At 48.1% G+C, this 25,787-nt stretch overlaps 1 protein-coding gene across 3 annotated transcripts; it reads left to right on the top strand.

Moving 5' to 3' along the window:
- IKZF4 (IKAROS family zinc finger 4) lies at window positions 5,749-22,500 on the top strand. Of its 3 annotated transcripts, XM_018048093.1 has the most exons (8): window positions 7,899-9,231; window positions 10,953-11,046; window positions 12,328-12,432; window positions 13,419-13,679; window positions 14,653-14,820; window positions 17,271-17,420; window positions 17,900-18,031; window positions 18,679-22,500. In XM_018048093.1, the coding sequence occupies exons 1-8, from the start codon at window positions 9,145-9,147 to the stop codon at window positions 19,440-19,442; spliced, it is 1,761 nt and encodes a 586-aa protein (XP_017903582.1). In that variant the 5' UTR covers window positions 7,899-9,144; the 3' UTR covers window positions 19,443-22,500. The 3 variants fall into 3 exon arrangements, with proteins under 3 accessions (XP_013819412.1, XP_017903582.1, XP_017903581.1); XM_013963958.2 differs by lacking the exons at window positions 7,899-9,231; window positions 10,953-11,046 and adding an exon at window positions 5,749-5,797; XM_018048092.1 differs by lacking the exon at window positions 10,953-11,046.

The following is a 25,787-nucleotide window of genomic DNA, read 5'->3' as shown; positions in this document are numbered from 1 at the left end:
AACTATATCCCACATGCTGCAAGGAAGATCAAAGAACCAACATACCACAACTAAGACCAGGTGCAGCCAAAGAAATAAGTATTTTAAAAGTAATAATGATCCCTGGGCTTCACTTCAGATCCTTAGTGAGACCAAAGAAAAAAATTCCCCTTCTCCCTACTGCAACCAAAAGGATGACATGGAGACGTAGCCCTCTCTCCACTTCCACCCGCATTTTCCAGCAACATCCTCTTCACTACCTTTCTACCCATGAAGCCACATGGGGTGTGGTTTAAATTCCAATTTTGGAGTATCACTGGGTCAAACAGAATTCTTTGGAGGATTTGAAGAGCTTTCATTACTTGTGATGTCCACCTTATTTCAGGCTTTCAGAGCCAGTACGTAGAGAAAACTTGACTTTCTGATATTTTCGTCACCAATAGAGCTGTGGGTATGTTCTTGTGGAGATGGGGATGGTAGCTGAAGCCTGACCTTGGAAATCAGACCTTGGACTTGTCTCACTTGCTGCTTGTCAGGAAGTGTGGTGGGAAATATTCTCTCTAGAAGGGAATACCTGTTCCTGCCCATTCCTGTTCAAATGCAACGTTATGTTGGTGAGAGAAAGCCAGGGCCATGGAGGGCTCTTTTTAGGGTGCCAGGTGCATTCAGAAGAACAAGAAAGAAAATCTTTGTCTCAGGTTACAATGACCAACCTTTCCTCCCTCCTCACAGAGATACTTCCTTTTAAATTGGGAGGCTGGCTGTTTCTAGGTGCTTTGTATTCAGCTCACTGAACTGAATTTACAGTACATATATACCTACCTCCATCACTGAATGATGTCTGTGTTGCTATAAAGTCAGTTTCCTTTTGAGATCTTTGAACTAAGCCTATCTTGTGTCACTAATTTCTCTCACGTTATACCTCCTCCCCCTCTGGTGTGTCTCCAATCTGCACTGCCTAATTTGACCCAGTTCCTCTAAGGAGAGGCCTGGCAGGCCAGGGAGGGAAGGAGGTTCTTGGGGGACCGGGAATGGGAAGGTGGAGACGGATATGCTGCCTGGAGATTTGAGCAAACAGTGAAGTACATCTCCTGATGTGCTCCTGGCTCTCAGAATACCAGAATCAGGAGCAGCAGAATCTCAATTCCATCTGACTCCCAGGGCTCCCGACTTGGCATTTAGACCAGTTGGAGGCAGCTAAAGACTGATTTTGCCCAAGATGTGTCATAGAGCACCTGTTGAGAACAATTAAGCAGAAGAGCTCAGTTTACTTCCAGGAACCAAGTTCAACTCAGAAAACAACTCCTTCAGACCCTTCTGGAAATTGTTTTAAGACCATTTGGACAAGTGTCCAAAAATGAGATGCACTTCCTGAGCCAGTACTAACTGAATGCTATGCTTCAACTGCTCTGCCCACCTAGTGCCTTTCTAGCTCCGGGTTCATACAAACACACAATCCCATAGGATGTTTCTCCCGGTAGAGTCTGCTCAACTGGCTTTTTCTTTTAAGTAACAGACCCCACTCCCATGGGGATCACAGCAAAGGAAAAGATGTAAGAACCAGGGAAATTGATACTAGAACCAGGGAAAAGCAAGAAAATCCAAAGGCATTGAGTACCCTGGCTTAAGAAAGGAAGTAAGACGGTTTAATGGAAAAAGCACACCTCAGAGAGACAGGAAACTGGGGTTCCTTTTGTTGTTCCAGCTTCACTGTGAGCCCTGAGACAAGTCACTTAGCTGCTCTGAGCCTGTTTCTCCAAGCAGAAAATGGGGAAAAACCTGTTCACTCTTGCTTCTCCTGCAATGGGGTGTGTGTGTGTGTGAGGGAAATAACCTGTGGCATCTTGAGCTTTACAAAATCCCAAAGGGCAATTATGTAGCTAATGATTCAGAAATGAGAGGGATCCCATAAGTACGGGACTGCCCTCCCTCATATTTGCATCTCTAACCACTGAAATTCTAGGCTAATTCCAGAGAGTTCACTAGCCACTGTGGACTTGGGCTCTTCTTATCATTGCCCCTAAGGGACCCTTCAAGGAACCACTTATTATTGGCATAGTCTAGCAGTCTGGCCCGGAGAAGGCAATGGCACCCTGCTCCAGTACTCTTGCCTGGAAAATCCCATGGATGGAGGAGCCTGGTAAGCTGCAGTCCATGGGGTCGCTAGGAGTCAGACATGACTGAGCGACTTCACTTTCACTTTTCACTTTCATGCATTGGAGAAGGAAATGGCAACCCACTCCAGTGTTCTTGCCTGGAGAATCCCAGGGACGGGGGAGCCTGGTGGGCTGCCGTCTCTGGGGTCGCACAGAGTCGGACACGACTGACGTGACTTGGCAGCAGTCTGGCCCCAAAGCTCAGTCCATACCAGGGAGGATGCCAAGAAAAGAGGAGTTGGAAATAAACCTAGAGAATTTTTTTTTTCTTCCACATCCAGGCTTCCTAGGTGAGACTAGAAATCTCTCTAATGAAATCTAGGGAGAACTGCTTTGTGAAGCGAAGCAAAGCCCCGTGTCTCGGGCTTTCTCGTGAGACGTTTTAGAGCATATCTCTCAGCACTAGACAAAAACTATGAGAGGTGTGGGTGTGGTGAGATAGGAAAATAGATACTTTCCTGATGTGTGCCCTCCAGAACCCCCCACCCTCACCTTCAGTCAATATAGTAGTACACTCAAACCAAATTTTCACCCATTTGCTTCAGTGAGATCCTTCAAAGAGACCCAAGAATCCTGATAGCAGCTCAGGCTGTTCTGTTGCCCCACTCTGTTGTTGTTCAGTCACTAAGTTGTGTTCAACTCTTTGCAACCCCATGGACTGTACCACGCCCTCTGTCTTCCACAATCTCCCAGAGTTTGTTCAATTCATGTCCATTGAGTCAGTGATGGTATCTAACTGTCTCACCCTCTGATGCCCCCTTCTCCTTTTTCCCAGCATCAGGGTCTTTTCCAGTGAATTGGCTCTTTGCATCAGGTGGCCAAGGTATCAGAACTTCAGCATCAGTCCTTTCAATGAATATTCAGGGTTGATTTCCTTTAGGATTGACTGGTTTGATCTCTTTGCAGTCCAGGCAACTCTTAAGAGTCTTCTCCAGCACCACAATACAAAAGCATCAACTCTTTGGTGCTCAGCCTTCTTTATGGTTCAAGTCTCAAATCCATGTGACTACTAGAAAAAACGATAACTTTGACTATATAGACCTTTATTGGCAAAGGGATGTCTCTGCTTTTTAATACCCTGTGTAGGTTGGTCATAGCTTTCCTTCCAAGGAGCAAGTGTCTTTTAATTTCATGGCTGCAGTCACTGTCCACAGTTATTTTAGAGCCTAAGAAAATAAAATCTGTCATTGCTTCCACTTTTTCCCCTTCTATTTGCCATGAAGTCTGGGACTGAATGCCATGATCTTAGTTTTGTGAATGTTGAGTTTTTAAGCCAGTTTTTTCACTCTCCTCTTTCACTCCCATCAAGAGGCTCTTTAGTTCCTCTTCACTTTGTGCTGTTAGAGTGATATATTTGCATATCTGATATCCAGATATGATATTTCTCCTGGCAATCTTGATTCCGGCTTCTGAGTCATCCAGCCTGGCATTTCGCATGATGTACTTTGCATAGAAGTTAAATAAACAGGGTGACAATATATAGCCTTGACGTACTCCTTTCCCAATTTTGAACCAGTCAGTTGTTCCCATGTAAGGTTCTAACTTTTGCTCTTGACTCACTTTCAGGTTTCTCAGGAGACAGTAAGGTGGTCTGGTACCCCTGTCTCTTTAAGAATTTTCCACAGTTTGCTGTGATCCACACAGTCAAAGGCTTTAGGGTAGTCAATGAAGCGGAAGTTGATGTTTTTCTCAAATTCCCTTGCTTTCTCCGTGATCCAACAAATGTTGGCAATTTGATCTCTGATTCCTCTGCCTTTTCTAAACCCAGGTTGTTCACTTGCATGTTCTTGGTTCATGTACTGCTGAAGCCTAGCTTGAAGGATTTTGAGCATAACCTTGCTAGCATGTGAAATGAGCGCAATCGTATGGTAGTTTGAACATTTTTTGTCATTGTCCTTCTTTGGAATTAGAATGAAAACTGACCTTTTGCAGTCCTGTTGCCCTACTGAGTTTTCCAAATTTGCTGAATGCAGCGCTTTGACAGCATCATCTTCAGGATTTTAAATAGCTCAGCTGGAATGCTGTCACCTCCACTAGCGCTTTGTTCGTAGTAATGCTTTCTAAGGCCCACTTGACTTCATACTCCAGGATGTTTGACTTTAGGTGAGTTACCACGCCATCATGATTATCTAGGTCATAAGACCTTTTTTGTATAGTTCTGTGTATTCTTGCCACCTCTTCTTAATCTTTTCTGCTTCTGTTAGGTCCTTCCCGTTTCTGTCCTTTATTGTGCCCATCCTTGCATGAAATGTTCCCTTGATATCTCCAATTTTCTTGGCGAGATCTCTAGTTTTTCCCATTATATTGTTTCCCTCTATTTCTTTGCATTGTTCATTTAGGAAGGCCTTCTTAGCTCTCCTTGCCCCACTCTAGCTCCCCAAAATCCGCCCCTGGGGTATATATTTTTCATTAGATGACTGGTGAAAGCAATTTTAGATGTATGTAGTGAAAGTCACTCAGTCGTGTCCAACTCTTTGTGACCCCATGAACTGTATGGTCCATGGAATTCTCAAGGCCAGAATACTGGAGTGGGTAGCCTTTCTTTTCTCCAGGGGATCTTCCCAGCCTAGGGATCAAACCCAGGTCTCCCACACTGCAGGCAGATTCTTTACCAGCTGAACCACCAGGGAAGCCCTATTCAGCCAATGCTACTACTATATTTGCTTATTTAATAAACTTTAAGTTCCATTCTTCTAGACTGTTGCTAGTATTCTCAAATACTTTTCTCAAAATTTTGCATTTTTGGTTTTCACTTTTTGGAAAATGTAAGGATGAATTCCACTGCTCTGAATATCTACTATTGTTCTAGATAGGAGATGGATGTATGTAAATTTCTACCAAATAGGGATTTTTTTTATTTCTCCTCTCACAGGCTCCTAAGGAGATAATTCATTGCAACAAATTATCACTTTTAATTGTCCTCACTTCTGGATTGTTTAATACTCTACTGCCAATTACTGTTTGCCTTCCCTCAAATAGACTAACCTGCATTTTAAATTCAGGTTCCCCTTCAACTCCCCTTAAAAAAAAATAAAGGTAGCAAAGTAATTGACAAAAAGTAAGAAGAAACCGCTTAAGGATTTAATGTCCCCTCTCTGAACCTGAGGTGGGCCGCTCTTCTCTATCTTCTGCTTTCCTGTCCCCCTTCCTCCCCCTACCCAAACATGTTTCCCTTGAATGACTGAGTCTAAACTTCTTAGATTACTACTCCCTTCTTAACAAAGTGTAGCGACTCTGGGGTTGTTTCTTTGCCTGGTGAGCACTGAGCTGTAACATGTCTCCTTTCTTACACCATCCGCTTCACTTACAGAGAGAGGGTCTACTCTCCAAACAACACAATCAGGGACCAGTTCAGAATGAGACAGCGCTTCCACCTGAGAGACTGGGGAAGCCTGCAGAAGTTGGGAGTTAGAGGAGACCCTGGGGTTTGGAAGTCAGGGTACATCATCTTTGTCATCAGGACAAAGTCTGAGGTTTTGCTTTGTTAGAATAGGGTCAGAGCACACTTAAGTGGTCCTTTAGGGTTCTTGCTAACTCCAGGATGTTAGAGAGAAAAACTACTTCCTTTCCAGATCTAGCTTCTAATAGTAGCTGTTTTCTCTTCCAGCAGAGTCTTTCTAAGATGGACATAGAAGACTGCAATGGCCGCTCCTATATGTCTGGTATGACCTTTTGTGCTTTCTGTTTGTCAAGGGCTGGGAGCACGCTCTCCTGTGGAGCAGAGTGGAGAGCCTTCAGCTTAGCACATGACCTCCCAGTGCACCACAGTCTTGAAACTGTCACTTTTGGTAGTGCTAGATAGAGTGGTTTGTTTTGTTAATTTTACATTCCCTAAAAAGTGATTCTCTTCCCAGACTTCTTGGAGGATAGGAGCAGGGGAAGGAAATAAGAGAGGTACTGTGAGTGGAGACTATTAGAGAGAAGAGATTTGAAACAAAGTAGTGGAAGCAAGATCTGGTTCCTTCTCCTGTGCTGAGGTCACTAACCAAACATGACACCCAGGGTTTCAAACCTCAAAGGCCTGCAGGGGCCAGGTAAGATGTAACAGAGTGAAGTGGGCTCAGATAATGAGCAGAAGAGAGTAATGGGGACAGTCATGGACTGGAGAGAACATGTCCTTCCTCAAGGAGCAACAGCTCTGCAGGGTCCACTGGAATGTGTATCCAATGTGGCCAAAGCTTCCAGTTTTTCAAAAGAAATCAGAAATCAGGATTTTATATGGAATGTCTCCCTTTAAAAATAATAACTTTGTATTTTAAGAAATGTTCCATGGGGCAAGCCAAATTTGTCTACAGTCTGAATTCAGCCAGTGGGCCAAGAGCTTACACATTTGAAGTAAAGAGAGAGGGAGACCAATTCTCCCCCTATCTTTTCCGTGATCATAAAGCTTTTTATACCTGCCAAATACTCTTATGAGGCAGAAGAGATCCCGGCTTGTAGTATGGATGGCTTTTAGGGATATGAAAGTAATCACGATCCTCTTAGTTTCACAAGATGAAAAGAAATGAGGAACCTCATTTGGCTCTCTCTCCGAGGGTGTAGAAAATGGCCTAAGACAGAATTTGTCTCTGGGATGGGAAGGAACCATTTTGGGGACCATTAGAATTTTAGGGCAGGAAATGATTGTAAGAAATAACGGAATCCAGAATTGGGTTTTGACATAACACGTATCCCCATCAGTAATCCAAGCACCATTGTAGTAATGACCTATAGTTTATTTTTTTTTACTTCAAAAGTGGGATCAATGGAGGAATTATGGGCATGCACTAAGGGAGATAGCAAGATGGGCCAGACACACATATGAGAGTTATTGGCAGCACCCAAATAATGTCAAGATAAGTTGACTCTGACCCCTTTCTCTTTTAAGGAGGGAAGGAGTTGGAATTGGTACAGGCATTTGATACCTGCTACATGCTGGACAGAGTAACAGGGATCAAGTGGACTGATTCAGTTGAAAGAGACTTTATTGGAGCTAAAGTCATGTCTCTTCTAAGGAGCCAGCCAATCCTCCTGCCTCCTGCTGAGGTGGGCCTATTCAGAAAACCACTATTGAGCAACACCTGTTCTCAGGACCCTGCCTTGGAGCTGAGAACACTCAGAGGAAAACTAGTCCCTACCCTAGGGCAGGCAAGTGAGAAACTGGGAACCTAGCTGAGGAAATAGCCCATGGAGCACTTTTCAGCCTATCTCTGGAGAACATTGGATATTAGAAGAAAACTGAGTGTATTGGCATCACTGTGCTATGAAACCAAGCTTTCCCGGCTTTCAGCAGGTTGGCACTTCCTAGATGAGAAGAGTCCTCAGCAAAGGATTGTTTTTGAATGAAAGTGGAGGCCAGAAACCACTCACCTGTGTTTTGAGAATTGTAGATGTCAGCAGCTACCATAGAGAGGGATGGGGACTAGGGGAGGGGGGCTGGGAGTCAAGGAAGGGCTCACATGAGCTCTGAAAAGCAGCCCCTGCAGGAGCAGACATGGCTGAGACAGTCCATGTGAGGGTCTCCTGAGAGCTGCCCCCCCGTACCCCTGCCCCCACCACTCTTCTGCCTCTACACAGGGGACTTTCCCTTGCCTGGCCAACTGATGAAGGGGGAATCTCTCCTGTTCTCCAAAGAGGTTTTCGCCACACAGAACCGATTCCAGAAAGTCCACCTCTTCCTTATCTCTTTCTTTGGAAAGATCATTCCCTGGGGTGGGTCGAGGGCAGTGGGGTGGGGGGCGGGAAGAGAGGGAAGAAAGGAGGAGTCCATTCATTTACCACACAGATGCTCTCCCCGCCCCCACTCCCTGTCTTTCTAGGGAAACTGAGTTGCTCAAACCCAGCTCATGCAATTAATTGACTGAGCAGTGCTTGTTCGAAGTTTTCTGGGACTGTGAAATGTTTAAGGGAACCTTGGAAGAAAGGGGTCCAGAGGTAGGCAGCCCAAAGTTTCCCAGCCCCTCCCACCCCCTAATTCTTGGAATCAGAAAATCTAGTCTTCCAAAGTAGGTCAGCACGGCGGCCGTGAGCAGCTCTTCTGGAAGGGAAGGGAGCCGAGGCCTTGTCTTGATGGAGGGCGGATTCATCCAGGGCTGTCGGCGGCTGGGGCCCCAGGGGCACAGGAGGGGAGGGGAGGTGGGGAGACCGGAGCAGCACTTTGCTTGGGATCCAAAAGGGCTCCAGGCCACAGTGCAACACTAGCCCCGAGATCAGACTGTGCAGGGCCCTCTGGCTTCTAGGAAGGGGGAGGTTGTTAGTCCCGCCCACCCCAACCCCCCCCAATCTGGAGAGTGACCTCCCTCCTGGAGGAGGAAGAAAAGGAGGGAAGACAAGGGCCTGAGTTTGGTGGGGGAGGGGCTTTCTGCTGATCTGGAGCCTTGAAGCTGCCCCTTGTCCTGGGCCCCATGACCTCTGAGGCCTTGTCTTCCCCAGCTGGCAAAGGATTGGGCCTTCCCTGGGGCCCCCCTCTTTCTCCCCCTACCCAGCAGGCCCATCCATCTCCCTCTCTCTCTTGCACACACTCTTGTGTCTCTCAGGCATTTGTTGTGCAGTTCCTCTTTGTCTGCTGGGCACGAGGGCAGCAGCATCTGCCTCCCTCCCTGTGCACCCCCCACCCCAAGCCCTTCACCGTCTTGAGAAAGGGATGCTGTAGCCTAGCGACCCCCCAACCCCCCCACCAGAGGCACAGACACATTCTCTCCAGCCCCCTCCCCAGGCACATTCAAGCGTGTGCTGCTTGCGCGCTCTCTCTCTCTCTCTCCCCCCCACCTCTCGCACCCTCTCTCTCTCTCTCTCACACACTCACACACACACACACACACACACACGCACACACACACTCATATACACACACACACACACACACACACCCTGGGCTGAGTTCTTCTCGCTGGCTGCAGCCGTGGGCCTCTGCTCACCGAGCCGCTGCCGCTGCCTGCGAAATGACGGCGGTTCCCCTCACTTCCAGGAATCCACGCTTCCTGGAAGGTGAGTGGCTGGGCTCACCCCTGCCTGCCACCGAGACGCAGACATGCACACACCACCCGCACTCGCTCGCCGTTTCCAAGGCGGCGGCCGCGCTCGCACCCCAGGGTCTCACCGGCAAGGGAAGGATAATGTAAGTTCAGGCAGAAGGTGGCTAGTGGAGGGGGGCGGGGAGGGGGGGCTGCTGCTGGGGCTGGGGAGCCAATTCAGTAACAACTCCCCGAGCCTGAGGAGAGGGAGAGGACTGGGGGCTGTGTGTGGAGCGGGGGAGGGGGCGTTCCTCCTCACACTTGCGGAGGATGGGGAAGGGTGTTTGGTGTTGCTAAGCAAAGGCTGCGACTTGGTCAGTGCAAGCTTGTGGTGACATCTTGATTAGGCCTTGGGGACAGATGTAGAGCTGCCTGGGATGAAATGCCGAGACAGGCTGGGGTGGGAATGGGTCATAAAAGAACCTAGGTAAAGAAGGGTCCCCCGACAGCAGATGCCTCTGCCTGGAACTGAGATGCGAGGGGCCTCAGCCTCCTCCCCACAATAGAGCTGGGGATGGGCGTCTTTCTCTGCTCCTGTCCCCACTCTTCCCTGCCAGCAGGCTAGCATCCCGCCCCCTGGAGCCCATGGTCAAGAAGGCAAAGCAGTTAGGACGAGGTCCCTTCAGAAAAGCGTGGAGGCGCTGGGACCCCACAGCTGGCTCCTCCCTCTGTTTGGAGGAATGGAGGAAGGGCAGCAGGACCGGAGGGCTGGGCCCCCTCAGCTGGAAAACACATCTAGCTGGTGGGACACTGCTCCAGTTCCTTTCTCTCCTTACTGCTTTTCCTTTACCCACCTCCTGGTTCCTCTGATGTGAACCTCATGATTTGGCTTTGCCCTCCAGGGGGTTTGGATTCAGCCAACCTAGGATGACTTTGACCAAGAAAATTTCTCTGAGACCTAAGGGCAACCCTAATTCTTGGCTTTGATAGTCTGGGATTTCTCGGGAGTCCCAGGCGTTTGAAATTCCCTCTCTGGGTTTTCTGGGGCCGAGAGAGGAACTGCTGAACTTCCTAAATTGGACTCTTGTTCTCTTCACCATCCGGCTAAAACTCAAAATCCCTGGAGCCCCCGAAGACTTTCTAACCCCTGAAATGGATTTATTTCAGGTATTAGTCCCGTAAAAGTCGACCTGAGCCTGTTTCACCTCTTACCTGTATCCTAGGGAGGGCAATGGCATCAAAGAGCCTCTTGAACTACAGGTGTGACCCTGGAAGTACCTGCTCCTCCTGTACCCAGGCCTTAAGAGGGAGAGCCGAAGAGAATGTTTCCCCTTACTGTCCCTAAATATCCCTTTAAGGATGTTTTCCCCATATATCAAGCCCCAGGCCCCAAGAGGCAGCCTCAGCCCAGTAGGCTGGGACCAGCGATGGATTTCCAGCAACCTCACTCATTCTTTTAGGGTCGGACTTAGCACCAGGCCCCGGAGCCCTGTTCTTCCCCCATTACTAACATCCAGTGATTTAGGACAAGTCAGCCCTTCCAACCTTAGCAAATCCTACTCAGTTAAAAGGACATATTTTAAAAACTGGGTCTGAGTCTATAGGTCTCAACCCACAGCTCTGAGATGCTCACTTGGTGATATGTGTGTGGTATTTATAGGGGGCAACATTTTTTTTTTTTTTTTTTTTAGATAACCACGGCTCATCTAAAGAGCCACAGCTGGGGAACCTTGGTTTCAAGCCATAAGGCTTCTTCGATAGGTAGTGAATAAATGTCCTCAGGCTTTGATGGGCTAGAGTGGGGGAAATGGGACTTTTAGTAGAGGAGATGAATGGGAAATGGTCCCAAAGTCCTGAGTGGTTGTTTTCTTCCCACTGACCAAAGCTGGAGAGGGATCCCTCAGGAGGGTGTGTTCCGGATTTCTTGCCTCAGGCCCAAGACTCCAACCATTTTATAATGGAATCTTTATTTTGTGAAAGTAAGTATGTGCATAGCTGGGAAATTGGGTAAAGTGCTAATAGGTGGACTTTAGGGATGAATTTTAGGGTTTCTCTCTCTCTCTCTCTCTCTCTGTCTTCCATATTTAGACCTGTGTGCACACATCTATGCATGTTTATGTTAGCAAATAATGTAGACGGCTAGCCCAGTGTTTATCCCCATAGGTATGTTCTCTTTATGTCTATCTACCTATGTGATATATGTCTGTGTCTGTGTTTATCTACATGTGTTTTATTTCACATGTATATTTGTGCAGAAGATTGTGGGGAGGAGGGTTTTTTTAAAAGACATGATTCGTACCTTCAGGTATGTTATCTGATTTTTAAAAACTACGTGACACTCTTAGAAAGTATTTTTACAAAGCTATTTGTCAACAAATTAAAATGCATATATATTGAGAATACACTGATTATTTCACTGTCAAGGGAATGTCAAGTAGTAACTATGTGATTGGAATACTATCAGATGGAGGTTTTCTAGAATAGCTACATTTTTGCTGATTTTAGGGTGAGATGGACCCAGGTCTTGCCTTCTGAAACAGTGACTCCCAGTTAGCTCTACACAGATGAGAGTTAAAGACACGGGTACTTACTATTTGCGATCAGATCCGGGTTCCACCACTACCAGCTCTGTGACCTTGAACAAGTAACAGAGCTGTTTTTGTGCCTCAGTTTCCTCATCTGTAAAATTAAAGATCATACCAGCCCTTACTTCACAGGGTTGTTGTAAAGATTCAATGAGATAATTCTTTTAAAGTGCATAGAATGATGCCTGGCATGTAGTAAGCACTCAATTAATGTTAGCTGCTATCATTATGATTACTATTATTATCATTAGATTCAGGGACAATTCCAGCCGCCCTTCCTGCAGATCCCGAATCCGGTGTCGGGGGCTCCAGAGAGTAACAGTAGGGAAGAACGTCTGTCCTGAACTGCCTCCCTCGCAAGGCCCCCATTTTCCTCTCCACCCCAGCCCGCCTAGCCCCAGCCCTGCTTCCTGTGGACGTCAGGCAGTGATGCTCTTCCCCTCAGGCCTAGATGAAGGTAGGGTGGGCAAGGCACAGCCACTGAGCTCGCAGAAGTCAGCGCCGGGCACCCAGGCTGACGAGGGCACAAGGTATGGTGCCCTACATACAACGCTGCCTCGTACGTGGCTACAAGATAAATGTTTGTGAAATGTAACTGAACTTTGAAGAGATCAGGCGTAGACGGAAAATGGCTCGAGCTGCAGCTTCACCTTCCTTCTTGTTCTCTCCTCCAAGGTAGCGGGGACTCATCTCTGGAGAAGGAATTCCTTGGGGCCCCAGTGGGGCCCTCAGTGAGCACCCCCAACAGCCAGCACTCTTCTCCCAGCCGCTCACTCAGTGGTAAGTGCAGCCTCCAGCCTCCCGGGCCCTGGGCACCCAGTGTGTGTCTGGCCCTCAGTTCGCCTTCCATGGCAGCCATTTCCCACTCACTGCCTCCGTCTGATTTCCGGCCCAGAGTACCTAACAGCACTAAGGAGCTCCATGTCTAGGGTTTCTGTGACTTCTGAGGGTGGGGTGAACCTTCGCTGCCTATGACTAGGGTGGAATTGAAAGAGGCACGGGTGGGATTAAGGTAAAGGCTCCAAAGAAAAACTCTGGAACTGAGCAGATGGAAGTGGTCATGAGCTGGAGTTACATAGGAAATAGAGATGAGAAGGATCCCCTCCTCACCCCCGCCGGTCTCCTGCCAGACAGGGTCCCCATGACTGCCCCTCCTCGCTGGCCCTGGATCTGTGACATTCTCTAAATGGTTGGAATAGCCAGGAATGTAGGTCAGAGCCAGAGCCAAAGCTCTCTCCTCAATGGCTCCTCCCTCCTCCAGTCCCCTCTCCAGATTTTCACAGAGGAGAATAGAGGTGTCCGGCCCTATGGGGTGGGAGGATAACGTGAGCTATGTCTGTCTTCCAGTTTTGCTCTCTTTTCAGCCCGCCGTCTCCGTCATCCTAGGACCATTTTCCCGCCAGTGTTACTCCCTGGCTTCCTGCCCGGGGCCAAGCCAGACATCTTCCTTAATGACAAGAGAGTGGAGGAAAAGGCTCCCCTTAGTCTCCTCCTCTCTCCAGTAACTGAAGACATCCCATGTACCCCAACTTTTTTCCTCTGGAAACCTGTTTACCCCGTGGGTGGGAGAGGAGGACAAAAGCTTGTCTCAAGTCCCAGCAGGACCCCATAGCACCACCCAGGATACTTAGGAGATCGGCTTCTCTTAAAGCCTGAATGTCTCAGGGCTTGGAGACAGCCTTTGGGACTTAAGGAGGGCCTCTCTGGCCCGCGGGCAGGCTCCCTCCTTGGTCTGTCTCTATCCTAAACACGCTCCCACCCTCCAGCCAACTCCATCAAGGTGGAGATGTACAGTGATGAGGAGTCGAGCAGACTGCTGGGGCCGGACGAGCGTCTCCTGGAGAAGGATGACAGTGTGATCGTGGAAGACTCCTTGTCGGAGCCACTGGGCTATTGTGATGGAAGCGGGCCTGAGCCTCACTCCCCTGGGGGCATCCGCCTGCCCAATGGCAAGCTCAAGTGTGACGTCTGCGGCATGGTCTGCATTGGACCCAACGTGCTCATGGTGCACAAGCGCAGCCACACGGGTGAGTACGGCAGGCGCCCTAGGCCCAGGCCAAGCGGGGTCGTCTCAGGAAGGGGAGGTCTCTCCCAGCACTGTTTCTAGCTGCTAAAAAAAGGTGGGGGGTGAAATCTGGACTCCATCAACACCTGTACTTCCTGGCACTTTCCTCAACTATAGTTATAAAGGCAAGCTGGTGTTTGTCTCAGGAGGTGATGGAGGGGAAGACGTGTTGCCTCAAGAAGTGTCCTATAGGGGACTTCCTTGGTGGTCTAGGGGTTAAGTCTCCAAACTTCCACTTCAGGGGGCATGGGTTCGATCCCTAATCAGGGAACTAGATCCCACATGCCACACTCAGAGGTGCCACAACTAAAGGTCCTACATGTTATAACGGAGAGCAAAGATCCAAGTGCTGAAACTAAGACTGGGCATAGCCAAATAAATAAATTTTTTTTACAAAAAGAAGAACAATCCTATAGTCCAGCAAGGTATTGTTTGGGCTCTTCTGTCTTATGGGGTTTTTTTCACTATGCCAGTTGGCATGTGGGAACTTGGTGCCCCACCAGGGATCAAACCTGTGCCCCTTACCGTGGAAGCGCTGAGTCTTAACCACCGGACCACTAGGGGAAGTCCCTGTCTCATGAGTTTTTAAATAAAGGAAAACAGAAGCCTCTTCACAGCCATCTTGGGCTCCAGGCTCCTGGGGCAGAGCAGGCCCTGCGGGGCTCAGTTCTTGCTAACAGTCTTAGGCCCAGCATTCCAGGCCTGGTACCCTTTGCCCTGCCACACACCTCTAGTCCAGTTCTCAGGGTGAGACTGTACCCAAGGGGTCCTTTTCAAGCAGCATTTGTGTGTGTGTGTGTGGTACTGCCCTGCCTTGCAAATGTGTTCTGAGCACCTTCCTTCCCTGGGCTGGGTAGAGCAGAGGGTAAGGGACTAGGTTCAACCTTCAAAGTTCCTCACCCTCGCTCGTCTGTGATCTCTTCTTCCCCTCACAGGGGAAAGGCCCTTCCACTGCAACCAGTGTGGTGCCTCCTTCACCCAGAAGGGCAACCTGCTGCGTCACATCAAGCTGCACTCCGGGGAGAAGCCCTTCAAGTGCCCCTTCTGCAACTATGCCTGCCGCCGGCGCGACGCGCTCACTGGCCACCTCCGCACACACTCGGGTAGGCCGCAAGTCCGGAACACCCAATAAATAGAACTCAGCCACTTCTCTAGTATTGGAGGGTTACAGTGTCTACCACTGAGGGGGGCAGAGCACTCCCAGAACAGAGCAGCAGGCCCCAGGGCATTTGGGGCTCTTTGACGGGATATTTTACATCTGCCATGCTCTGCAACATGGAGCAAGAGGGACATGGGTGATGTTCCTGGCTGTCAATAGTCACCCTCCCTAACTTGGCTTTTAACATTCATGCTGATGCCAGAACCATCCGGGGCCTATCACCCTCCCTTCTGAGCACCAGGGACACCCCTCCTTCCACTCTCATGTACTCCAGCCCCACACCTGTCACCATCTTCACCACCCCGCACAAACACCAGAGGTCTCTGACAACCTCTGTCTGTCCTCCCTGAGACTTCCGGCTGGTTCCTGTAAATTTCCACAGGCCTCTCAAACTGGAAGAAAGGAAGCCTAGGGAAAGAGTATCCCGTTTCTTTTTCCCTTCTCACGAGGTTGTTACCTTCCTAGAGGCAAGAGAAAATCCAGAGGGTGCCTGGAGGTCAGTGTTGGGAACACTGCCAGGGACCCTGGACTAACCAGGTTTCCTAGCCCCAGCCAAGACAGGTTAAGTCAACATCTTTCTGGATCAGCTGGACAGACAGCACTTTTGAAGCCTTTCACTAAGTTTTAAGCTTTTGACTTGGACTTGGGAAAAGGCCAGGAGCTGAGCTGGCAGGAAGGAGAGAGCTCAAGATTGGGAAAAGGAAGCAAGAAGGGCAGAGGGGAAACAATTAGTAGGGTCTGTCCTTGGAAACTTTCCTTGTTTTTTTTCCCTCTTCTTAAACTCTCCTGGGCCAGGATTTAAAGGGCCAGAACAGTCACCTCACCACGCTCTTGTTCCAGATTTCCCCAGCAACCTACCTTGTTCTAGATTCTCTTACTTTGGAATTGAGACCTTTCTCTCTATGTATGTGGAGAACTAGGGAGAAAGATCATTATTGATTCAGGCATTATAATCTACAAATATTTTACATGTGTCTCCTCCCTCATGTGATCTTCATAACAATTCCAAGGTAGATGTTATTATCACAGAGCTATTCCACAGCCTCGCTGGAATCCAATTAATGGCAGGTGTGAGCGGTAGGTGCGAGCAAGTCAGACTCCTTTTCTGGGGAAAAGGGTGGCTCCCCCTGCTGGTTTGGAACAAGGATGGCTTGGCCCCCTAGAATTCTTACCAACCACAGCGAAGCCAGCTGGGAGGACACTGGATGTTGTTGTATAGGACGTTTTAGGGACACAGGTGGACAGAGATACACTGATCTAAGCGTTGGGTCTTATCTCTGTGAGATATTTTCTATCACAGCCTACACTATAGGAAAGAAAAGGGAGTTCCCCTCTCAGATGTTAGACCATCTCCCCGAGTCTTGGGTGGACGAGGACCACGGCATTCATCTTATCCCCCAACCGCTTGGGTTTACAGAAAAAGAGCAAAAAGGCAGTAGGTGACTTAGTCTAGGCCCAGGTTAGGCGTGTGTCAGTAGGGGCAGAGGCCGGTAGTAATTACCAGCCTCCTGAAGATACCCTCTCCTGTCTCCCTGCTCAGTAGTGGCAACATACTTTCACAAATATCCTCTCTCAAGTTGTTTTCAAAGGAAGTGTTGATCTCAGTTTTCCCAACCTTTTTTTTTTTATCACCGGAAACAAAATTTTTATAACCTCTTCTTTGTTTTTAAAAAAAAAAAAAACGAAGACCCCCCAAATTGGTGTTTTCTTCCTTTACTTTCCTCTGGTTATTTTCTTTATTTTTCTCTTCTCAGAATTTCTCTATCAGTGATGGTTTTTCTGGGGCTCTCTTGGTATATCTCAGTGTAGCGAAAAAGAAAACTGAGCAGTTAAAACCAGGCCGGGGATGGAGGTAAAAATATAAGTAAAGGTCAGTGAACATGCCCCTCCCCACCCTGGCAGAGCTGAGGGCTCTCATTTCTGTCACCCCAGCCCACCAGTTTCCCCCAAACTGAAGCAGATAGTTCGTAAGCAAAAAAATCCCCTTGTCTGACAAACAGCCCTTACACCCGCCTGCCACATGGAAAGGTTAAACCACAGTCTGGGCCCCAGACTCTGAGATCCTGGGGTGGGGCCAGCCTGCCTGCCAAGGATGATCCCCTGCAAAGTCCCCGGGTCCTTCCTTCCTTTGAACAGCAATGTGGCCATCTTGAGGGCCACCAACAGTCCGAAGCCATGTGCCCTCTCTCCTCCCATCCCGGTGCGTTGTCTTTCTTCTTCAAGGTTTCACCATCTGTTCACGCTGGCCACTGAAGCTGGGGAAAGAAAGATGAGCCAGAGAGCTCAACTGAGCCACGTCCCTTCCTCCTCACTCCCATGCATACCTGCTCCTGGATGATTCTGCAGCACCAGCGAGCAGTGACTCTGATGCCCTCTCTTCCCTCTCCTCTGCAGTCTCCTCCCCTACGGTGGGCAAGCCCTACAAGTGCAACTACTGCGGCCGGAGCTACAAACAGCAGAGCACCCTGGAGGAGCACAAGGAGCGGTGCCATAACTACCTGCAGAGTCTCAGCACTGAAGCCCAAGCTCTGGTTGGCCAATCAGGTGAGGCCGCAGGCAGGACCATCAGGGAGTGCAGGACAGAGACGACCCCAGCACCTACCCTCACAGAGGGATGGGATCTCCGGAATAAATAAATGTGCCGAGCACCCGAGTTGGTGCAGAGCCCTGTGGTGGGTGCTGCAGGGAGATCCAGAGGTAGGAAGGATTTCATCTATGTTGTCAGTCTAATGGGAGAGAGAGAGAGCACGCAGGAGGTATGCAGTCAAGGGTCAGATGCATGTAATTGTCCCCACCTCATCGGAAATGTGCTGTAGTGAGCTCTAGATGGGGTGCAGTAAGCAGAGTGCCATTTCCCAGGCATCCGATATGACCTTCCTCAGCTACCGACCTGCGACCTGCGGGTTTTCTCCAGGCAAAGGCAGCTGGGCCCCTGCTTCTCCTGCTCAGATGCTCCTGCCTGTTGCGCCCTCCCCACCCCACCCCTGCTCCCTCCCCACCCCACCCCTGCTCCCTCCCACCAGGTGATGAGATACGGGACCTGGAGATGGTGCCAGACTCCATGCTGCACTCATCCTCTGAGAGGCCAACTTTCATTGACCGTTTGGCCAACAGCCTCACCAAACGCAAGCGTTCCACCCCCCAGAAGTTTGTAGGTAAGAGTCCAATTGGAGAGGAGACATCAACTGGAAGCCACCACTTGTCTAAATCTTAGCACTGGTGGCTGTTAGACCAACTGGGTCTGGAGATTTGCTTGGGGTGGAAGAGACCAGCCTGATGGTCTCTTAGTGTTCAGAATGTATCCCCAGAATGGGGGGGGGCGGGGAGTAAAGAAGGAGAACATCCCTCACGAGGGGGAAGATGGGTCAGAGTTGAGGGCTCTCAGGATGGTTGTAAGAGGAGAGGGTTAGGGGTCAGGCTTTTCCAGTTTTTGAAAATGGTAAGGACTTCTGTTTATGGGGGCTGAGAGAAGGGCCCTTTGAGTCAGATTATGGGGACTGAGAGAAGGGCCCTTAGAATCAGAGAGAAAAGGTGTTTATGGGGGTCCCTGGCCATTAGCTCTCTTTATGGAGAGCAGTGAAAGAAGTAAGTTTTCAAGACCAGTGGGTTGGGACCAAGTCCTTCTCTAAGATTATACCCCAGGGTTGGGGAGCAGCCCCGCAGAGGACCTGACCTTGTGGGAGGTAAATGAGGTGTGGTGAATAATGTTACACCCATCCCCAGGGAAAGAAAACAAAGAAGGAATCCTAGGGGAGCTTGGACTTACCCAGAGTCAGCCCTCCTGAGACCCTTCTCTCCACAGGTGAGAAGCAGATGCGCTTCAGCCTCTCAGACCTCCCCTACGATGTGAACTCGGGCGGCTACGAGAAGGACGTGGAGCTGGTGGCACACCACAGCCTGGAGCCTGGCTTCGGAGGTTCTCTGGCCTTCGTGGGGGCCGAACATCTGCGTCCCCTCCGCCTCCCGCCCACCAATTGCATCTCAGAACTCACACCCGTCATCAGCTCTGTCTACACTCAAATGCAGCCCCTCCCTGGCCGACTGGAGCTTCCGGGGTCCCGGGAAGCAGGTGAGGGGCCCGAGGATCTAGCTGATGGAGGTCCCCTCCTCTACCGGGCCCGAGGCCCCCTGACTGACCCTGGGGCCTCCCCCAGCAATGGCTGCCAGGACTCCACAGATACAGAGAGCAACCATGAAGATCGAGTTGGGGGGGTGGTGTCACTCCCTCAGGGCCCCCCACCCCAGCCTCCTCCTGCCATCGTGGTGGGCCGGCCCAGTCCTGCCTACGCCAAAGAGGACCCCAAGCCACAGGAGGGGCTACTGCGGGGCACCCCAGGCCCATCCAAGGAAGTGCTCCGGGTAGTGGGCGAGAGCGGCGAGCCAGTGAAGGCCTTCAAGTGCGAGCACTGCCGCGTCCTCTTCCTGGACCACGTCATGTTCACCATCCACATGGGCTGCCACGGCTTCCGAGACCCTTTCGAGTGCAACATCTGTGGCCACCACAGCCAGGACCGGTACGAGTTCTCTTCCCACATTGTCCGGGGGGAGCACAAGGTGGGCCAGTGACCTCCTGCCCCACCTCCGTCCACCACTCCACTGCCCTGCCTGCGGAGGCTAGCCCTATCCTCACCATGTCTCTAGGAGTTGGGTTGTATAGCCCCCACCACTGGCTACCTGACTTCACCCTTGACCCTGACCCGTCCTCACCCATGCTCCTCCTCCCCACTGACTGATCTAAGCGTTGTGATGAAACAGGTCTTTTGCTCATCTTTCTCCTTTTTCTCTTCTCCTTTCATCCCACCATACTCACTGAGTTATTTATTAATACAATTTGTTGAGTTTTTTCTTGCTTCTTTTTTTTTTTAACTTATATCACTTACCACACTCCCACCTTCCTGCCCAGTCCCCTTCCACTTTAGGCCTAATTTGTCTCTTTGCGCTTTCTCCAACAGCCCCAGGAGTAGGAAGCTCCTCTTAGTGCTAAGAGGCCTTGGGCTTCCTGATTTAGGTCCTCATCTTTTGCCGTATCTGATTCTTCCGTTTTTGATGCTGATCGCTCTCTCTATTCCTACCTTAGCTCTGTGGCATTACCTCTGCTCTCTGGGACCCTTCAACCTGGTACTCCATACCTCTTGTGCCCTCTCACCTTAGGCAGCTTGCACAACTCCTGATCAAATGAAGAAATCCCTCATTTGGAAGTAGGAGAGGCTGAAGGAATTCTCCCCAGGCACCCTGGGACTGAGGGTCCTCTTGACATCCCACTAGGAATTAGAGTTCCCCAAAGCCCACATTCGGGATCTGCCTCTCCAGTGTGATCTTTCTCTCTCCTCTCCTCGAACAACCCCCAACACTGCTGTACTCTCTTCAAACTGCCTGTCTACTCAGTGGTGGTTTTTCTCTCCTTGGAATGCCCCAACTTTATATTCTCAGGGGCCAAGGCTAGGTCAGCAATCCTCTGTCTCTGACACGTGTGGAGCCACAGGTGCCTAACTGGGAACCAGGGAAGGGAATGGGTCAAAATTCCTCTCTTTCTCTCCCACCTCTCAAACTTCCTCACTCTAGTGACCTACTTGGGCTCTCAGGGGCTCCTAGGTCCCTGTCCTATGAGAAACTGGTGGGTTGCTGCCTGATAACAGGGGGTATCCTCAGCCCCCAAGTCATGCTGCCTTCTCCCCCCTAGCAGGATTCACCCTCTCATCCCCGGTCTCCTGGGCCCTGTTCTTAGGATCAGTGGCAGGGAGAAAAGGATGTCTCTTTTCTCTCTCCTAACTCTCAGTATAACCAAAAATTATCCCCAGGATGAGCAAGGGCATACACCCCTCTCCCCATTCCACTCTTGTGCCAGCAAGAATGGGATGGACACAACTGAACTGGGAGAGTCATCCTTTGCTACCCCCTCGACACTCAGCTCCCAGATGTAGGGCAGGAGGGGGCACTCTCCTGGCTGCTGCAGAGACTCCTGGCTATTTGGGTAACCTAGATAGTGAGACGGGGGCAGGAGGAGATTGCTCCACCACCAAGTGGAGGTCTCTTTCGACAAGAGTTCCCTGCCCAAGGCCACAGCCATCCCATTCTCTGCTTCCTTGAGATTCAAACCAAAGCCTGTTTTTCTATATTTAAAGATTAAAAAGTAAAAACCAAACAGAACACCTCACAAGTTGTAACACTTGGTCCTTCTCTCTCTCTCTCTCCCCTTTTCTCTTCCCTTCCATTTTTCTTTCCACATGTCCTTTCCTTATTGGCTCTTTTGCCTCCTACTTTTCTCACTCCCTATCAGGGATAATTCAGGGGGATGGTAAAGGGTTGGCTAAGGGACAGACCCTGGGATTGGGGCTCTTAAGGGCTCTAAGAGAGTCTACCTTATCCTATTATGGGAAGGGAGACCCTAAAAACTTCTTTCTCCTCTTCTCCCCCACTATGTGGTCTCCCCAAGAGAACCAGATTGTCAGGGAGGGACACTGTGCATTGATTGTTTCTCCTTGACAATGTAGCAATAAACAGATGCTGCCAAGGGCAGGGGATCAGGGAGCCACTTGGGAGGAGAGTGGTCTCTGGAGAAGGGGAAAGTCTTCTTGAGAGCACCCCCAGGGAACTGGCTCCTTGTTTCAGAATGGCAGCAGAGTTGAGATTCATATCTGGGGTTCCCCTCAACTCTCCTGGTTATCGAGCCCCTTGCTATTAGACCTGCCTTCACCACCTCTTCTGCGTCTGCTGTGTATTTGGTGACACCTCATAAGGACTAGTCCCTTCTGGGGTATCAGAGCCTTGGGGTGCCTCATCCCCTCCCCGTCAGTTTTGGCACCTGTAACCTCCTGGAACATGAAGGACTATGCTCTGAGGCCATACTCTGAGCCCATGAGAGCAGAGACTGGAAGGGCAAGACCAGGTGCTAAGGAGGGGAGAGAAGGGCACTCTGTCTCTCTCCAGACCATCACTGCACTTTAACCAGGGTCTTAGGTACAAAATCCTACTTTCCAGAGCCTTCCAGCTCTGGAACCTCAAACATCCTCATGCTCTCTCCTAGCTCCTTTTGCATAAAAAAAAAAAAAAAGTAAGAAAAAGAAAAAACACACATTGAAACCCACATGGAGAAAAGAGGTGTTTTCCTTTTATATTGATATTTAAAATCAACACCACACAAAAAAATTTCTAAATAGACACTTTTCCAGACCTTTGTTTTTTCGTGTCAGTGTCCAAGCTGCAGATGAGATTTTGTAATACTTCTGGCAGCTTCTTTCCTTGTGTACATAATATATATATATAATATATATTTTTAATCAGAAGTTATGAGAACAAAAAGAAAAAATAAAACACAGAAGTAAGTGCAATACCACCTCTCTTCTCTCTCTCCCAGGGTTTCATTTGTAGCCTATGCTTGGTGTCTCCTTGGATCTTACCCCTTCACCTCTTCCTCTTCCTCTGGGGCCCCCCTTCCTTTTTTTTTTTTAAAGAGTTTTTCTCCTTTCTCAAGAGGAGTTAAACTAGCTTTTGAGACTTATTGCAAAGCATTTTGTATATGTAATATATTGTAAGTAAATATTTGTGTAACGGAGATATACTACTGTAAGTTTTGTACTGTACTGGCTGAAGGTCTGTTATAAATAAACATGAGTAATTTAACACCCCTGGTTGTTTTTGCAGACTTCCTTTGCCTCGCTTTTCTGCTAGGAGGGAGGGAGACCTCCTTGTAGCATATTATACCAACTACTAAATGTTTTGAGGCTCAGCTGGTAAAGAATCAGCCTGCAATGCGGGAGACCTGGGTTGAGAAGATCCCTGGGAGAAGGAAAAGGCTACACACTCCAGTACTCTGGTCTGGAGAATTCCATGGACTGTATAGTCCATGGGGTTGCAAAGAGTCGGACACAACTTAGCGTTCACTTTCACTTTCACACGTTTTTTAAGATGAACAAGGCTTAAAACTGAGAGGAAACCAAACAAGAATGCTCAAGATGTTACTACAGAACAGAAGAATTTTCAAACTAGAATGAGAAGTGGAGGAGATTATTCCACCAGGAGTACCTTCAGGATAGGAGAGAAACCCCAACCTGCCTATGCATACAAAGCAGAGATTCAGCAAACATTTGTTGAGTACCTACTACATGTAAAACATACTATACACCGAGGGAGATATAAGACATAACGTGAATAGTTATGTATGATAAAGATATGATAGTAAGTCTACCAGTTCTTGAGCATTCTATAAATGCAAAGCACTGTGCCAAGTATTCATTTAACTTAGGGAATTTAATAGGTAGAGACAACCTATAAAATAATTCATTACTAGTGAAGGATTAAAAACCAAGAGAGAATAAATAACTTGTCTAAGACTTATCAGTAAGTGACAGAACCCGTATTTGAACCCAAGGACATAGTGTCTTATTCCAAAGTCTGTGTTTTTCCCTTAAACCCCAGAAATCCAGCCAGTAAAACTCAGGCTATGAAAATCCAAAGAAAAATCAACATAGGAACATTAACTTTGTTCTTAAATATTAACTATTTTCTGTCCCCATCCCTGAAGCTTTTTTCAGTCCTATTTACCTTTTTACCATTCCATACAATATTGTCTGCTTTGTGTTTTCCATGAGACTATGTTGAAGTGAAAACTGGAGACACTTCCATCTAGAGTCTATCATTTTCTATATCCCATTGACTAGCAAATTGAAACTAGAAAAGACCAAAAGCATAATTGTTTTGAAGCCAAAACAAAAGTTGAGAAATAAATTTTAACTCCAATTACGTGGGTTACAAATTAGCAGAAACCACGATGGATTGTTAGATGGACGGTGAATCTGGTGTGTTTAGACTCCTGAAGGATTCACAAATGAAGGGTCCATCTCCATCTGTACTATCTTGGATCTGAATGCTGGGAGGTCACATTGATACCAAAGTTTCTTCAACTTTGGAGACAACTGTGTGGTTAGTTCTAGAAGGTCTTGCAGGTCTTCAAAGAACCATTCAACTTCAGCTTCTTCAGCATTACTGGTTGAGGCATAGAATTGGATTACTGTAATATTGAATGGTTTGCCTTGGAAATAAACAGAGATAATTCTGTCATTTTTGAGACTGCATTCAAGTAAGGCATTTTGGATTCCTGTTGACTATGATGGCTACTCCATTTCTTCTAAGGGATTCTTATCCACAGTAGTAGAAATAATGGTCATCTGAGTTAAATTCACCCATTCCAGTTCATTTTAGTTCGCTGATTCCTAAAATGTCGATGTTCAATCTTGCCATCTCCTGTTTGACCACTTTTAATTTGCCTTGATTCATGGACCTAATATCCCAGTTTCCTATGCAATATTGCTCTTTACAGCATCAGACTTTACTTCCATCACCAGTCACATCCACAACTGGTTGTTGTTTTTGCTTTGGCTCCATCTCTTCATTCTTTCTGGAGTTATTTCTCCACTGATCTCCAGTAGCACATTGGGCACTTACCAACTTGGGGAGTTCATCTTTCAGTGTCCTATCCTTTTGTCTTTTCATACTGTTCATGGGGTTCTCAAGACAAGAATACTGAAGTGGTTTGCCATTCCCTTCTCCAGTGGGCCACGTTTTGTCAGACCTACAAGACCTTCTAGAACTAATACCCAAAAAGATGTCCTTTTCATTATAGGGGACTGGAATGCAAAAGTAGGAAGTCAAGAAACACCTGGAGTAACAGGCAAATCTGGCCTTGCAAAACAGAATGAAGCAGGGCAAAAGCTAACAGAGTTTTGCCAAGAGAATGCACTGGTCATAGCAAACACCCTCTTTCAACAACACAAGAAAAGACTCTATACATAGACATCACCAGATGGTCAATACCAAAATCAGATTGATTATATTCTTTGCAGCCAAAGATGAAGAAGCTCTATACAGTCAGCAAAAACAAGAGCTGACTGTGGCTCAGATCATGAACTCCTTATTGCCAAATTCAGATTGAAGTTGAAGAAAGTAGGGAAAAGCACTAGACCATTCAGGTATGACCTAAACCAAATCCCTTATGATTATATAGTGGAATTGAGAAATAGATTCAGGGGATTAGATCTGATAGACAGAGTGCCTGAAGAACTATGGCAGAGGTTCATGACATTGTACTCCAAGGAAAAAAATGCAAAAAGGCAAAATGCCTGTCTGAGGAGGCCTTACAAATAGCTGTGAAAAGAAGAGAAGCTAAAGGCAAAGGAGAAAAGGAAAGATACAGCCATTTGAATGCAGAGTTCCAAAGAATAGCAAGGAGAGATAAGAAAGCCTTCCTCAAGGATAAGTGCAAAGAAATAGAGGAAAACAATAGAATGGGAAGACTAGAGATGTCTTCAAGAAAATTAGAGATACCAAGGGAACATTTCATGCAAACATGGGCACAATAAAGGACAGAAATGGTATGGACCTAACAGAAGCAGAAGATATTAAGAGGTGGCAAGAATACACAGAACTATACAAAAAAGATCTTCATGATCCAGATAATGACAATGATGTGATCACTCACCTAGAGCCAAACATCCTGGAATGCAAAGTCAAGTGGTCCTTAGGAAGCATCACTATGAACAAAGCTAGTGGAGGTGATGGAATTTCAGTTGAGCTATTTCAAATCCTAAAAGATGATGCTGTGAAAGTGCTGCACTCAATATGCCAGCAAATTTGGAAAACTCAGCAGTAGCCACAGGACTGGAAAATGTCAGTTTTCACTCCAATCCCGAAGAAAGGTGATGTCAAAGAATTTTCAAACTACCACACAATTATACTAATCTCACACGCTAGCAAAGTAATGCTCAAAATTCTCCAATGAAGACTTCAACAGTACATGAACCAAGAACTTCCAGATGTTCAAGCTGGATTTAGAAAAAGCAGAGGAACCAGAGATCAAATTGCCAACATCCACTGGATCATCGAAAAAGCAAGAGAGTTTCAGAAAAACGTCTACTT

The sequence above is a fragment of the Capra hircus genome, chromosome 5, assembly GCF_001704415.2.
Source record: "Capra hircus breed San Clemente chromosome 5, ASM170441v1, whole genome shotgun sequence".
NCBI lineage: Eukaryota > Metazoa > Chordata > Mammalia > Artiodactyla > Bovidae > Capra > Capra hircus.
This window is presented reverse-complemented; position numbering and strand designations above follow the sequence as displayed.

Excerpts from the sequence above, each read along its gene's own strand:
- IKZF4 (XM_018048093.1), top strand. The coding sequence starts at position 9,145 with ATGCACACACCACCCGCACTCGCTCGCCGTTTCCAAGGCGGCGGCCGC. Across the intron at positions 13,680-14,652 it reads GCACAAGCGCAGCCACACGG|GGGAAAGGCCCTTCCACTGC; the intron begins GTGAGTACGGCA and ends TTCCCCTCACAG. Across the intron at positions 18,032-18,678 it reads CACCCCCCAGAAGTTTGTAG|GTGAGAAGCAGATGCGCTTC; the intron begins GTAAGAGTCCAA and ends TTCTCTCCACAG.